The following is a 17091-nucleotide window of genomic DNA, read 5'->3' as shown; positions in this document are numbered from 1 at the left end:
GTTGGTGTGCCCGTCCAACACACTTTTCCTCACAATCCACTCTTTTAAACAGCTTTCTGAAACTAAAACTGGGGATTTATATATTTCTAATATATACAGTATAAATGCTTTTAAATTTCCTGTGTCATCTATCTAATAATTATATCAGAAGTATAACAATTACCTAAACAAGCTAATCTCTGACAGAACGGCTTTGTTTTTTTCTTTTGTGGAATCTCATTCATTACAGTGGGTCACATTGGAGCCCAAAGAAGCTAATTCACATCCAATTTCATGGATCCAAAAGCACTCAAAATAGCCCGAGCCGTGCAATGAGGAAGCACATGGATATGCAGAGCTGTGATAGGCTTGATAAGATGATCCAAGGGTGCAGAACAGCTTGGCTTGTCAGGCATTGTTGGCTTTTAGTGTGTCTCATTTACACCCAAGCATACGCCACATGAATATTGATCAGAAGAGTTCCGCTCTTTTAGAGTTGAGCATGTCTAATATTTTCTAATGTGTCAGCCTGTTCTTTGAAAACAGTTTGTCACCGATTGTCACCAGTCACAAACATATTCCTGATTTAGCTGGATTTAGGATACATTTTTCCCTTTGGAAATAATGAAAATAGCATCAAACTGTTCCAGGGTCCAACTGCCGCCATTGTGAAACCTTTATTAACGGTTCAGGCAATGTTTTTGAGTAACATTTTTAAATTGTCAAGTGATGAAATGCAGCTCGTAGTCAGTATTAATAGTGTTATTCTCCACTTGGCCAAATTTTACTGAGAAGCCCGAATAGAGATGTGTGTACCACTTTTGCATGTCACAGACTTACATTACTGCTTCTATGGTTGGCATCACATTTGTTGTCTTGTCATCATAGGTATGCTGTGTCCCGTTGGGGATATCCACCTGATGAATTGACAATACATTTTACTATGTATAATAATGTTCATTTCCCACGCTGTACATCCTAGGTTCCCAAAGTAGTACACCAATTGCTATAGGGTATACATGAGTAAAAATGAAAAACAATTAGCGCCTAACACGCACAATTACGAGTGCACCTGAACACCTCACAGCGCAGAGCGCACAGAGTAGAAAGAAGGAAGTTAGACAAAGCATGAAGTTCTTTCATTTTGTGCATTAAGAGTGTTTAATCTTGAAGATTTAATTTATATTGGTGTTCTAATTTCCGCATTGTGCAAAGCTGCCAATGCATGTGCGTGTCAGGATGAGAGAGTGGGCCCATTTGGAAAAGAAATAGAAAAAACTTTGTTCAAACATTGAACTTTCAGTCATCTTCAGTTTATGTTTCATATATTGTGCATCATATAAGGCTTATATGATTTACTCTTGAAAGTGGACACTTTTGCATTTTTTTCATACAAGATAATAATTGATTATATATTGTTCTGATAAGTACCCGAATCATACACGTTTCATTTTCAAAAATGAATGTATTTTTGTACTGTGGATACTGCTTAATCGTGTTTGTTAAACTTTCCCTTTCAATTTGGCATCATTGATATGTGGACTTAAATCATAGCGATTGCAAGTGGACAAAAGTATAGCTTAAAAGTTCAACCCTCAAACGGAAAGATCCCAACATCCAGCAGAAATAAAATGTAGGACGAATACTTATCTATTTATCAGTGCTCACGTAAAACTTTTATCAAAATTTGACCATGCAGAATACACATTTCTTAACCAGAATGATTTCCTTACTATAAAATTAATTAACCATGTTCAATATTTCAAAAAAAGGTTCATGCTTTGTGTGTGCAGGAGTAGGGGTTACACGGCTTCAAGTCAAATGTCAGAAAAGTTTGGGAACCACTGCTATACATATTTCAAGTGAGGGACAGTCTACCTAAAAGCGAACGAAAATGCAAGGCATTTGGTGACATACTATATACTAGAGAGCATAGGCGACAACAACTGCACGTCCCCGCCCATCTGCACTCGGACCCAGCGAATGTCCTCAGCTGTGTGCCCGCCGGGCCTCTTGCCTCATGGCCCCAAAGTCGAGGTAGATGCAAAATGTTTTGCACACTGCAACTATTACCGCTGCACTTCAGGTAGGAAACTTTACTATGCAACTTGTTCTTCGTTTTTGCTAATGATATATATATATATATATATATATATATATATATATATATATATATACCTTACATAGCTTATAGTAGAATATATTGACCTACACTGGATTGGGTTTAGCATCTTTAACGTACACATCAAAGTGGCCCCAACATCTTTCAATTTTTCTGTATATCAGTATTTATTTTTTTTATCTGAAAATTGTATTTGTTGGAAAATTACAGTGTTCCAGTAGATTGCAATTTAGTGTTCATGCTTAGTATTTTAAATCATTATGGAATAATAGTAAATAATAAAGAGATAATTTTGGGAGAAAATAAACTTTTCTTTACCCTGTAATGGCCACATACTGTCCATCGCTGAGTGAGATGGCCATAAGATGGCCATAAGCCATAAGTCACTTCTATGACAGGGCTTGAAGAAAACTTTCTGTCATTATGTGAATAGACACGAACATTTACAGGCTATATTTATATATAGCATCAGCATCGTCATCTGTTGTAAGGGTTGTTGTGGTGAAAGGAAACACCCTGGTAGGGCATGTATTTAAGAGAAGCAGGTGCTGCACACCTGAGGAGGAGGAAAGAGTGACGTCACACGCCAGACCACGGAGTTCAGACCACGGAGTCAAACTTTTCTTGATCTAATTAATGAACTCAGGTTTGACTTCCCTTTTGACTGCATTACCTTTTGCCTGTGGAGTACTGGACGCAGGGAAAGACGGCAGGTGGATCGTACGAGTGGATGCGTGTTTGTGAGTGGAACTGCAGCTTTTACTTCAGTGTTTGAACTGTACACTGTCTTGTCTTATTTTTGTGATTTTGGGGACATTTGAGGGGGGGATAGAGTGGGAGTTTTGTGGGTCAAAGGGGATTGAGTTTTATGATTGATTGTTTTTGTTGACGGGTTTGAGGTAGTGCGGAGTGTTTAAAGGGTTTAGTTCGGCGGGAGGGAGTGTCTTATGCGGGATTAATTTGGGGCAATTAAACAGCCGTATTGGAGACAATTGAGTATTTTCGTTGTTGGTGTTTTTCTTCCATCTGATATCTGGTTCTCCCGCGACCTCAATTATTTGCATTGTAGCTTCGACACTTCTAATAGGAGTGCGATTGTTACAACGTGCATAAAACGTACCGAAACCGGACTGAAACCGTAGCCCAAATACCGACGTACGGACTGTACTGTGAGTGACCTGTACCGTTGCACCCCTAGTAAACATATAAAAAGCCACAGATAATACATTTTTCTTATCTGCCACTTCTTTTCTTTCTCTCAACTTTTATTTGTGTCTGCCTTGTGCTGCTAATTGCCTCCATTCACTTGCACTTGGCTTAACAGCAAAAGCTCTGACAATTTTTATGTGGCAGCTGCAGAGCGGTATTTGTCTGCACTACCTGCAGTATCTCCTTGAGCTAGAGGCAAGAACATGCAAATTGTTCCAAGATTGCCGTGTCATTGTGCTTTCTGTCAGCAGGTTGTCAACATGTAATTGGCCTCCATACAAATGATGTTTCAGTCGTTTAATTGCTGCTGGCCTGTGTGCAGTCAGTGGATGAAACACAGAAAGTGATAACAATGTGCAATTCCAATTAAACTCACTCATGTGTGACTTATACAAGAGGAATTGCTTTCTGCCCCAGTCAGTAATATTTAAGGACTTTAGAGTGCCCCATGTCTGTTGTTATGCAAACATTTGTGTCTCATGAAAGGATTTAAATGTTCTGCATCGAATCACAGCCTTAAACTGTAGTAGTTATGTTAGAATCAGATATAATTTTATAGAGAAACCACCAATAGGACTTCTAGTGCTGATTAATTTCTATGAACAACTAGGCAGGTTTCGTTTGCCTTGTGTGTGTTTTTGCTTTTGTGAGAAATGAAATGATTATTTCCCTTCATTGCTTTTTTTTTTTCCTGTAAACAGACCTCGAGAATTTCAAGACTCAAAGAAGAAATCCAGTGAGGGTTCGTGAAGGTCAAGGAGTTGTCTTACTATGTGGTACACCCCTTCACTCTGGAGGTAAGAGACATTTGTGTGGCATTTGTAGACTATGTTTAACTGTAATTTATCAGCACTGTAGTTAAGATTGGCATAATACTAAATTTCAGTGACATTGGCAGTTTGACATGTACATTGCATAATTCACCACAAGTATTTCTTATGATAAAATGTATCAAAAGGTTGCTTTTGACAGATTGACAGAAACCACATCACCACACTCATGGTAGTGTTTTGACAAAGATTGCGGTGGGGAGCATTTCAGTGACGGGTCCAGAATTAAGCTGACACTAACTGACTTTTGCCTGTGCCAAATCCCTTTGGCATTAATTGAACATAACTTACGTACGCTTCATTTACTCTGCATGTGTCCTCCTGAAATATATATAAATTATAGGGGACTTTGAAGTTGTTATAGTATCGTTCAGTGACATTAATCAATTCATAAATTAAGTAATGTTAATTAAGAATCTGGACATTACATATCAGACTACTTACAGTACCACAGCTGACAACATTTGGTGTTTGCAATCTGAGCCGGGGGAGAGACGGCTGCGGATGTTATTTTGGCAGGAAAGTGTCACTATAGCATAAAAGTGTCCTTTAACTAATTACTCCTGCCATGTGTTACCAGTACAAACTCACTTTTGTTTAGCTTCTAAACTCTCTTGTTTTACCTTGACACTGACTTGTGACACTGATTGTTTATGACTGGAGTCTTAGGGCTTTGTTTTCTAAATCACACTCTGTTCCACTGTACCTGGCCCATATCTGTCACATTGGATATTTTCATAGAGACCTACCTGCTCTTTACTTTTAATTACATAGTCATGTTAGCGTTTATGTTCAGTACAAGGGACATAACAATTAGGCAAATTGTTAAAGAAGCCAAGAATATGTATATTTATATATTTATAAATAAATAAATATATGTAATAATGAATAAATAATTAATTGTGTGTGTATGTATGTATGTGTGTGTGTGTGTGTGTGTATATATATATATATATATATATATATATATATATATATATATATATATATATATATATATATATATAAATAAATGTGTGTGTGTGTGTCTGAGTATATATATGTTTCTGTCTTACTGTCTACCATTTAGGGAATTTAGTCAATTTCCATCTCCCAATTACCAACATTTTTATTATTATTTTAGAACCAATACATTGATTGTATGCATTCAATCACTTCATAATCACATATTGTTTCTAAATATTTACTGTAACTACACACGGTCTAGTGTCACTATATTATCAGTACCTAGACAACTGTCAAGTATAATTTCCCATGATCAGTTGTAACAAATTGCAAATTTTAGCCAAAGTTCTTATTAGAAAAGTCACTTCATTCTGTTTGCTTTTTTCATATCATAAAAATTTGACTCAAGGTGGCTTTTTGGACAGGCAAGTAGGTTACTTTTATTGAGCCTTTACTTCATGTCGTTTTGTGATGAATCGTGGCTTTTGTCTTGAGATCCTGCACAGCAATTGAAAGGGCCCATGTTCTATCCATATTTTCACTAGCTGTTATAAAAAATTTGCTTGTTGATGCAAAGGGTTCAGGATCAGACATGATGGTCATAGGTTTTTCTAACATCATTTCCAGCAAACAAAGCCTGCTAATATCTGCAATCAAAATGATGTATCTTACCCCAACCCATCCTCCCGTACACAATTTTATTCAAAGAATTGTGTTAGTATCATTCATGTATTTGAAATACAAATATTTGCTTAATTAGGATGCACGGTGACCTTGTGGTGAGGGTGTTGGCCTCACAGTCAGGAGATTGAGGGTTTGAATCTCCATTTGGGCATCTCTCTGTAGTTTGCTTGTGGGTTTTCCAAAAATATGCATATTAGGTTAATAAGAGACTCTAAATTGTCCATAGGTGTGAATGGGAGTGTAAATGATCGTTTGTCTATATGTGCCCTATGACTGGCTGGTGGTGGCCTCTCGCTGAAAGTCAGCTCTAATAGGCTGTAGTTTACCTGTGACCCCAATGAGGACAAGCCGTATGGATGGATGGATATTTGCCTAATGTGTTTGTCGTTGCGGGAGGTTTATCAGAGGCAGACTTAATTATGAGAGCAAGAACTATTGCTGGGTCTCGCGTGATGTCACATCTGGTTGTTGTCAGCCCCGACTCAAAGAGATAGCGTATTTGTAACTAGAAGTCATGTGTCAGAGCAAAACTACCGCATACAAATGCAGTTCTCGCATGTGGAAATTGTTCAAATATGTATTTCGGAAACAAATATTACCAAGATAGTTCATTATAATGGGAAAAAAGTTAAGGAAACAACCAAAAAAGGAGAGAAGCCACCTTTTTCTACGTTTCCTAACCAGCTGTCGCTCTCATTGAGTGCAGTAAACATGCTCCAGTGGACAGTGAGCAACAAGAAGCAAAATGTATACTAAAATCAAAGTTAAAAGATTGTTGGAACTCAAAAATGTGAAATGTAGCCAACTTGAAGAATGTCAAGCGTTGCTACACTAAGGGCATGGAAGTGTTCAAGATTCAAGATTCAAGAGAGTTTTATTGTCATATGCATAGTAAAACAGCAGTTATACTATGCAATGAAAATCTAACAGCCCGGAAATAGTGCGTACAATATGTCTGAAACAGACTTTGCCAAACAGTGCAATGAAAAAATTAAGGACATATACAAGAATGTATTTATGCAGACTGATTTGGCATAACAATGCAAATTGACATGTTACATGCATTATTTTCATTATGTCTGACACAGATAAACTTTAATTACTTTTCGATTGTCTTGTTTTCAACTATTTTATGTCTTCATGCATCACACCATGTACAGTCACACAATTGGAGTAAATAATTTCAACGACATGCATCGTTATTTGCTTTAATCTCCAAAATACTGCACAAACATACTGAGTGTGTATGTAGCCGTAACTTATGCTTGACCTGCGGCTGCTCACCGGAAATGACATGAACTGCCTGTAGGTCACGTGGTTGAAACCGAGCAATTAAAATTGGGCCAAGGCTGGACACTGTTAACTCATAACATAATGTAACATAACATAAGCCACGGTACATATTTGAAACACAGAAAATACTTTTGACTACACACTCAAAGTTCCATAAAATTGAGAAACAAGCTCTTGTAAATGCTGAAAGGACACAATTCATGATCAACAAAACAGGGCCTTAAAAAGGGATCTGCTTCATCTCCCCCTTTAAAGGATTTAAGTATCCCATACATGATTCAGGGAGCCATTATTTCACTTTAACGATGCCTCTAAGCCCTTCTGACAGTTACAGAAAGTAGCTGGATGCAGTCAGAATGTTGTAAATCTGTGAGGCATGAGTATTGCATTTAAAAGTTGTCCAAAATTGTACAAAATGTTGAAATATTATTCAAACATGTTCTCTTGTATTTAGGTTACATGTGTTTTATGTTATCTATTGCTTTGTGAAGGTCTGAATAAGTGTGGTCAGACAGAACCTAATGTATATGACCTCGTTTTGCTAATGGAAGTAGGACTTTTTTACACATCTACTCAAGGCTGCAATGACTCGTTCTCTTTTTGGATCAAACAGAGGATGTTTGCTGCAAACTAACAACACATATAGCTTGCAGGGATTTCTCCCATTTGCGTGACCTAAGCCGTTTCATGGAGTGAACTTGTGCGTTATGAATACAGATCAGTAGCCATGGTTAATGGTTGCTCCTGTCAAAGGAACAAACCTGCCAGCACACACTTGGAAACAAGCTGTACATGTACTTTTGTGTAATACAATACACACTTGTATAAAGCCATTCTTGATTTTCTATGTCCTTGGCCTGTCATGTTCTATTTTTCTTCCTTCCTCTAATGCCATTACAGGGGAATTGATGCTGCCTGTTCATTATGCACAAGCTAAATAGAACTGCAATGAAAATCTGCCAGTCACTGTCATTCATTTTTTATTCCATTACAGTCCTTTCACAGCATTCTCAAATCATCAAATAGAATCCTCAGTGTCTTTAACTTCCTGTTTCCTGTTTGTCACCATAAAGCTTCAACTCATCCAGTGGTTCTCAATTATTTTCGGTGATGTCCCCCCAGGGCACAGAAATTTTATACTATTACTAGGGCTGTCTTCGACTCAGGATTTTCATAGTCGAATCAGATTCATTCGATTTTGTCCATTGTTGATGTTTTTTTTGTTTGTTCTTTTTGAGCACAGCTAATGGGAATCCCTACATAGTATAGTACGAGCCATAGGTGATCGGCGCTGAAAGGCATTTATCACCATATGCCGATCTTGTGGTATGTCACACATCAGCAAAGTGCACATAACATATGAACAACATATGCCAACATATCACCATATGCCGATCATGTGGTATATCACACATCAGCAAAGTTCACATAAAATATGCCAAAACTCTCAGTTAGCAGCCTAATTTCTTCGATTAAAATCCATAGTCAGGTTATAAAATTAAGTTGGCGTAACAGCCTTACCTGTTTGAAATGATAAGTCATGTTGGTTGTTACCATGTGATATGTAAGAAGCTGCTGTTCACTCCTTCGGGTTTTCTTTAACCATTTCAAAATACTTAGGATGATTTTTAGTCGCCATTATGAGCCAATACATCTGTCGATGTTGACGACCATCCGAGTACTGCTTACCTCAGCTCCTTTGGATTGTGTGGCTTCAGCAGGTGATTTTATTAATGCCTAGTAAGTATTTAACTTTCATTTCAAGTTAAACACACATGCCATTTTCAATTCATAGGCACATTAGTCGGATTTAGTATCAAAATAGGCTATGTGTAAAAAAAACAAAAGACATCCTATTTAAATATGTATGCTCAGCAGCAATGATCGTGTGCACCCTCATGTAGTCACAATGGTACAATTTTGATCACATGACATTTTCATATGATTTGATGACGAGGTTGATAGTGGAATCAAACTCCTCCGAATCAAATCGTCGAATAGTCGATTATTCCAAGACATCCCTTACTATTCCCTCAAAATATATATTAATATTAATATTCACTACTGTAAGAGTTGTGAAGAAGAAGCTACTGTCTTTGGCCGTGCAATATACCAGTCCTGTCTCTTGCAGAGCCCTAAAAAAATGATTGAAGCATTTTATGAATATTTTGTATCATCTGTTTTAGTAGAAAGTACATCTAAATGTCTAATTTGTCGTCATATTTGAAAGTGTTCTAAGTTGTTGCCCATGATGTTGGGCCCCACTGAAGAAGCACTGAACTTACATTTGTTGTTGTTCACTTGTTTGTGCCTTGCACTTTTAGAAGATATTGTTTCAAAGGTGACTTTAATTATGCAAGATGTGGTTGGGATGAGTGCAGGGATATATGATGTAGGCACTAGGAAGTAGGGATGCTCTGACCAGGGTTTTATGCTGCAGATTCCTGTATTGATTATTCATGAGTAAAATCGGCCGATGCCGATCACAAAAATGAACTGTAATTTTTTAAATTTATTTATGAAGAGTGCCAATGGGAGAGGAGTGCCGTAGAATGGGGAAAGGTTAGGGCATTTCCAAGCGGGGCAAAAAGTAAGCAATTATTAAAAAATTAAAATGGGGAGGGTGATTTTTTTCACGTGGGCAAGAATTCCTGGTTGCACCACTGCTCCTGGCTTATGATATGAGAAATGAAACCATAAAATCACCTTCATTTAAGCTAAAACATATTTGACTTACCTTTTCAAGAGAATACATATCTTTGATGAAACACTTTATTTTAGGAGACTTTGGATGTGAGAGTACATTGGTACTTTACTTTACTTTAGCAGGGCTCGCAATAGCACGCAGCGGGGCTCCAAGTGAGAGAGCAGTCAGCAAGCCCGGTGTCTTCCACCGCTGAGGGGGGCTGGTCATCTAGTCCGATGAATTAAATTATTTTTCAGGCTATGTACTTTAGACCTTTGACTATCAAGCAGATACGGACGAGTGCTGTCCAGCGTTGTGGCTAAATTATGAGCCTCGAAAACTCACGATACTCCGTCAAGTGTTTGTTCTTTAAATGCTGTAGTAAATTTCAGCTTTTTAACGTGCTACCCTGGCAAGATATTTTTCGTGGCATGTTTTGCAGGGTGCAAAATTTATATCACTCTCACAAACGGCAGGTAAGTTCCACAAGGCAGACATGTTTGTTTTGGGTTTGGCATGCCTGCGGAGTGTGAAGGAAAGTGGGCGGCAGAGGCTCTGTACCGGCTGCATGCTGCAATAGTACGGGCGGGTGATTGGCTTTTGTGAATGGCCCCGAAAGGCATTTATCTCAATATGCTTTTTCATGTAAATCGTCTGATATTGATTGATAGCCGATGGATAGGAGAATCCCTACTAGGAATATATTACATCTGCTTCCACTGTGGGTCTGATAGCTCAAGTAAAGGAGTTGCTATCGATATGTTTCACAGAGGCAAGGGTGCATGTCATGTCTGGAAAGAGGGTACTTTTATACTTTTTTCCTAAAGCCTGGTATCATTTTCAGGTACTTTGCAAATTACCATGTCAAGCAGTTAGTTTATTTTGAAAGAAGAAAAAATTATGAGTAAATATGTCGTTAAATGCCACAGTGAGGGTTGTAAATACAGATTTGTTGATCCATTGTCCATCTTGAACTTCTCCCAAAACACACTCTGTAGCTATACTGTGCAACAGTGGTGCCCATTACATCGATCATGCGCTACCAGGAGATTGTCAAGGTAGTTTGGGTCGATCGCGAAAACGTCACTTTGTAGATGTCATATTACATCAGTCAGCTGACCTTAAGCGTCCCTCCTGATTCACTCTTCTTGCTCCCCCATGGTGTTTCACACTATTGACGAGTTGGCTGCTGTGACAAAGAACATCAAGACCTTCAGGGAGTGCAGCTTATTGTGCTTTACTGAAACGTGGCTAACAGCTAGTGTCCCAGATGCTAACGTGGAGCTAGCGCACTTCAGCACGGTCAGAGCGGACAGGGACACAAAAGCCTGTGGCCAGCGCAAAGGACGTGGACTTGCAGTGTATGTGAACAAACGGTGCTGTCATCCTGGGTATGTGAACATTAAAATGTCCATCTGCAGTAGGGCATTGAAACTCCTGGCTGTCAGTCTACGTCCCTACTACATGCCCAAGGAGTTCAGTGTCAGTGTCATCACTCTGCCTGCACTGGGAAAGGCAGACCTCAACCTGGTCCTGCTTAAACCTCATTATACATCAAAAGTGAGGAAATTACCAAAGACCACACGCTCATTGAGGAAGTGGTCCCTTGAGGCTGAACAGGCTCTGATGGACTGCTTCGAGACCACTGACTGGAATGCACTGCAGGTCCCCTACAGTCACAATATGGACAAAATGGTTGCCTGCACCACGGATTACATCAACTTCTGCATGGATGTTGTTGTGCCAATAAAGGCTGTTCGCTGATTTGCTAACAACAAGCCCCCGGATAACAAGCAATATCAAATACCTTCTGAACCTGAAGAAGAAGACCTTCTAAGACGGTGACACATGAGCGCTTAAGGTGGTACAGCAGGAACTAAGAGTGTAGCTAAGGGCAGCAAAGGAACAGTACAGAAGGAAACTAGAACAGAGGATGCAGAACAACGACATGAAGGAGGTGCGGCAGGGGATGAAGACCATCACGGGCTGCAGCCCAAAGAGAGGTGCCCACATTGACGGGGATGTGAGAAGGGCAAACCAGTTAAACCAGTTTTTTAACAGGTTTGACCAGCCCATCCCACACACAGTAGCCCCCACACAAGTCACCAGCACGGAAGAGGACACCTCTCCCCACACTCGCCCTCTCTCACAACCCACAAAAACAGCAACTCAAGTAAGTACGGAGCTGCACCCCAGCAAAGCAGCAGGTCCAGATGGAATATCACCTCGACTACTGAAAGCCTGCGCGTGGGAGCTGAGAGACCCTCTACAGTGCATCTTCAACCTGAGCTTGGGGTTGGGGAAGGTTGCACACTGTGAAAGATGTCCTGCATCGGTCCACTCCCAAAGAGACCACACCCTGGTGAGCTGAATGACTGACGTTGCATGTGATGAAGACCATGGAACGGCTGCTGCTCTGTCACCTAAGGCCACAGACCCACCACGCGCTCGACCCTCTGCAGTTTGCATACCGGGAGAAAGCGGGAGTTGAGGACACCATCATCTTCTTGCCCCACCGATTTCTCGCTCACCTGGACAGAGGCAGTGGTGCTGTGAGGATTACATTTTTGGACTTCTCCAGCGCCTTTAACACCATTCAGCCTCAGCTCCTCAGGGACAAACTGACACAGATGGGAGTAGGATCACACCTGGTGGCATGGATCATAGACTACCTGACTGGCAGGCCTCAGTATATGCGGCTGGTGAACTGCAGGTCCGACACTGTCACCAGCAGCACGGGAGCACCGCAAGGAAAACTGTTCTGTTTACCCTGGAGAGGTCCGACTTTCGGTACAACTCTGGGGCCTGCCATGACATGGCCATCATGGAATGTATCAGGAATGGACAGGAGGATGAGTACAGAAAACTGACCCAGGACTTCGTAAGCTGGTGTGACACAAACCACCTGCACCTCAACACCACCAAGACCATGGAAATCGTGATGGACCTTAGGAGAAACAGGACACACCTAGAACCTGTTCTCATCAAAGTTGACCCTGTGGAGGTGGTTCACACCTACAAATATGTGGGAGTGCATCTGGATGATAAACTGGACTGGACTGCCAACATTGATGCTCTGTGCAGGAAATGGCCGCACCTTCTGGCATCCCTCAACGTATGCAATAAGCTGCTACAGACCTTCTATCAGACTGTGGTAGCAAGTGCCGTCTGTATGCAGGAGTGTGCTGGGGGAGCAGCCGCAAGAAGAAGAATGCCACACGCCTGGACGTACTAGTGAAGAAGGCAGGCTCTGTCATTGGCACTGAGCTGGACAGCCTGATGTCTGTGGCAGAGCAAAGGACACTGATGGGGCTCCTTTACATCATGGACAACCAGCATCATCCAATGCACAGCATCATCTCACGACAGAAGAGCAGTTTTAGTGGCAGATTACTATCACTGTCCTGCTCCACTGACAGACGGAGCTGATCATCCCCCCCCCCCCCCCCCCCCCCCCCCCCCCACACCTCATGTGGTTTTTCAACCCAAAGGAGGAGTAGCGATAAAAACACACACAAGACTGGACTTATTACGTTATTATGTATTACATTGCAAAAAACCCAATTTGTTATCATAATGTTAACATTTTGAATCAATTGAAATGTTGAGAAAACACACAAAACAGTGTTCAATCTACGCTTACCACTGTTTTCTTCAGTGAGTGTAAAGTGAAAAGTTGAGACAACTTATTATTTTGACTCAAGTTCCAAGCCTTAAACCTCTTTGCGCATATACTGTCAGTAATGTACGCAGGGCTTCTACTGCAAGGCAGAGTGGACTCTTTGGTGACACACCCTTAAATCAGGAAAGTGTAAGGTAAGTGTTGGTTTTATGCTGTTTTTTGTTCAAATTGGCCAAATGAATACCCGGGTTAGGCTTTCTTAGTCAATTTTATGTTAGTAATTTAAGAAATATGAACAGAAATTGCATGCTATAAGTTGTGAAAGTTGGCATCCAGTCCGTGATAACATACACTCCATTAAGCTCGAATAAACTCTTCTTGTGTGATAATAAGCCAATAACAGTGAATGCAGGGGTTGCTACTCATCTTTGGGGTTAGATGTAAAAACTACAATAATTATACTCTATTATACAGTAGTATAAATTATACTCTCCCAAAGTCTGGAGGAAGAGAGGAGAATATCTGACTACATTGTAACATAGTGGATTGTAGTTGCTGCTGGAGTACCCAGCATACTTTGCATTTTGTTTTTTAAATAACACTTAGTTTTAGTGTTGTGTTGTGCTGTTTATTTTTTGGTGTGCACCATGAGTAAGACTGTTCTGTTTGATGACCGTCGTTTTGCAGTGTTGACAGTTGCTGTTCCCTACAGCACAATTGATTATGACATTATTCTTTTCTTTTGTAACAGGACACAGAGCCAGAAGAAAGTCATGCCAGAGAAATGAAGATGGGAATCTTGACCATTATTTGAAGATGATTTTGCCACCAACCACAATCAAGCACATATATCAGGTTCTTTGCTGTAGTCCCAGAAGGACAGATTGTTCTAGATGAAGTAAGTGACCTTCCAACTGCTGTTGCTCTCCTCTTTCATTTAATTTATGTTGTCAACATGGGAAACAAACCTGAAACACTCTTTGAAATCATTGAAAAAGTGTTGAAATGTCTCGACCACCACAAGGACAAGAAATGACAGTAATAATATGGACTGGAATATGTGATTTGCTGAAAATGTCTTTTCGTGATTTAAGGGTGTGTGATGAGAACTGGGTGGCAATGACCTTACGCCCGGTGTTGCCCTGACACACAGACACTTTGTAGAACATTACATCCTTCATTTACAATACAGTTGTCCCTAGCTTATGGCGGTTAATTGGTTCCAGACCTGACCGCGTTAAATGAATTTCCACGATATAGGATTCAATGTTAATAAATTTAATAATTTGGTAGTTTGAGCATAGAAAACCTTTTTGTAACTTTCTAAATACGTTTTTTTAAACATTATTAGAGCCCTGTGAACATAAAATAACACCCTTATAGTCACCTTTACACTCCTATTATTCATTGTTTACACCACATTGAAACTCTTTCGCTGCAGGGACTCCAGACAGCCACTAGCTAGCAAGTTAGCAACCTATCCAGTCAACTTCAAATTTATTTCTTCTAAACTGAAGAAGCTAAAAATGTAGCACTTCCACACAGGATGGGAGGAGAACTTTTTTTTTTCAATTTTGTATGTCATTACTGCCACCTAGTGACCACAGTACTACATATCACTTGTATGTCAATGTTTTGACCAATAATACACCATAGTCAACCACAAAACAGACATAATATATTCATTATTTTCTGAAAAAAATGCAATATAGTGAGGGACGACTGTAATATATAATAATGATAATTATAGTACTTGAATGTAGTTTGAATGTAGTTTACTGATAATACTTACAGTATGCAGTATTTGTACCTTGTACCTTTTAAATGTGTCATGAATAAATGACTTAAACTTTATAAAACTTGAATGTTGAATTTTGTGCTGTTTACTGTATTCGATGCCAGCGGTTTGTGTTGAGAACAGAAAGCAATTTGGATGTAAGGTTTACTTTTTTTTTGTATTTAATCAACCTCAAATATTTAAGGAACCAGTTGCAAGGCTTTTTTTAAGTTGAATCAACTTAAAATAGTTAAGCAACTTGCTGCAAAGTTTTTTTTTTTAGTTGAATCAACTTTAAAAAAAGTTAAGCAACCGGCTGCAAGGCTTTTTTGAGTTTACTCAACTTGAGCAGGTACGTTGTGCCAGCTTGACTTTTTAATTATTCTGGCCCTCGACTCAACTTATACGTATTTGAATAAACTTGTTATTCTTATTTAATGTAGCTTTATTCCTAGTTCACCAAACTCCTTATTGTCAGTTCATTTAACTTTGATTTTAGACTTGGCTCAACAAAAATCTTGAAAGTTGAATGAACTCAAAAAAGCTTTTTAGCCCGTTCCTTAACTTTTTTAAGTTGATTAAACCTTTTAATTTTAACAGTATTATTATTATTATTATTATTATTATTATTATTATCATCATTATTATGTATTATGATTATTTATTTTGTATTATTTCACCAAAAATTTAAGTAATTTGTTCTGCATTGATTTATGTATTTATTCTGACTCTATCTATTATTTTTCTTTTCTTATCTCTCTTGTCTTGCCTTGGCTGTTTTATTTTGTGATGAAGTGATGAAGTCTGTTATGCAGTCTATTATGCAGCGTATGGGTGTGTTAATTGGACAAAATGTGTGCCTGTGGGTCGCTCTCCGGGAGGTGAGAGTGCTGATATGTTAATACATTTTTTCCAAATGTTCTCACGATCGACCGGCAAAGTCCCAAAGATCGACTAGTAACTCACGATCGTTGGGTTGGCAACCCCTGTTTTACAGAAAGAGGTAGATCATTTTGACTTGTAACTTGCATGCTGAAAATGTGTGAGCACCCCTGCTGTGCAAACTCTATTTACAATGTTGTGTATATGCATGTATTTCCATTTTGCTATGATCATAATCACTTCATAGTGGAAATTCATTTATTTTAGGTACCTACGAACCTACGAAACCCACTAATAATAATTACAATAATTACAGAGAGGAGACGCAGCTGGGTGGGACATAAGGGCAGATGAAGATCTGACTGGCTCATACAGCAGGGGCAACGAAAGGCAATAGGACCAGAAAAAAAAAATGACAGAGAGAGAGTGAACAAGCACACAATCTGTTGCAACAACTCTTATATTCTGAAAAACAAGCATATTTTTGCATGGATCTTAAAAAGGTTTCTTAAATGTTGCATGCTGATACTTAGAGCATACGCCAAATGACAACTATAACAGGAACCATGCAATCAGGTTCCTGTTTGTCAAATCCTGTGTTTTGACGTTTCATCAATCACAAGTCTTATAAATAATTCTTACATTGTGAGTTGTAATGTTTGCAGTAACATGTCAAATTCCAAAGATCACCTTAAACGGAAAAAAAACGAGGAATACCGAAGTGGTGTCCGCATTGACTAGCGCCACATTGCAATTATACCTTTTATGGGTGAGTCGATTTATGGCTTTGGGGGGTTTCTACTAAGATTGCCTTTGGTGCACGGATGCAATATGGTCCAGAGCAACATATGTGGATGTCAATATGTTAAAAAGATATGTTATTACCTTTCATGTCAGTGGTGCAAAGCCTCTTGGAATGCAGTCCACTTGGTTCATATTGTAGGGATTTTTCCTCAGAAGCTCAATACTCGCATAAGGAATAGTAGGACAGGGTGGCACCACTAAATTGCCTGATCTTAAATCCATATGTTTTATGGAACATCATATATTTTTATGCAGGAT

General features: G+C 39.3%; 1 protein-coding gene across 9 annotated transcripts in view; it reads left to right on the top strand.

Moving 5' to 3' along the window:
• Positions 1-17091, top strand: part of LOC129178015 (contactin-4-like) — a 139353-nt gene that overhangs the window by 63031 nt on the left and 59231 nt on the right. For all 9 annotated transcript variants that reach the window (XM_054769709.1, XM_054769718.1, XM_054769699.1 and 6 more), the window contains one exon: positions 4012-4107. In XM_054769709.1, the coding sequence (XP_054625684.1) occupies positions 4012-4107 (96 nt within the window). The remainder of the gene's footprint in view (positions 1-4011; positions 4108-17091) is intronic.

This window comes from Dunckerocampus dactyliophorus, chromosome 1 (assembly GCF_027744805.1).
Source record: "Dunckerocampus dactyliophorus isolate RoL2022-P2 chromosome 1, RoL_Ddac_1.1, whole genome shotgun sequence".
Lineage (NCBI taxonomy): Eukaryota > Metazoa > Chordata > Actinopteri > Syngnathiformes > Syngnathidae > Dunckerocampus > Dunckerocampus dactyliophorus.
This window is presented reverse-complemented; position numbering and strand designations above follow the sequence as displayed.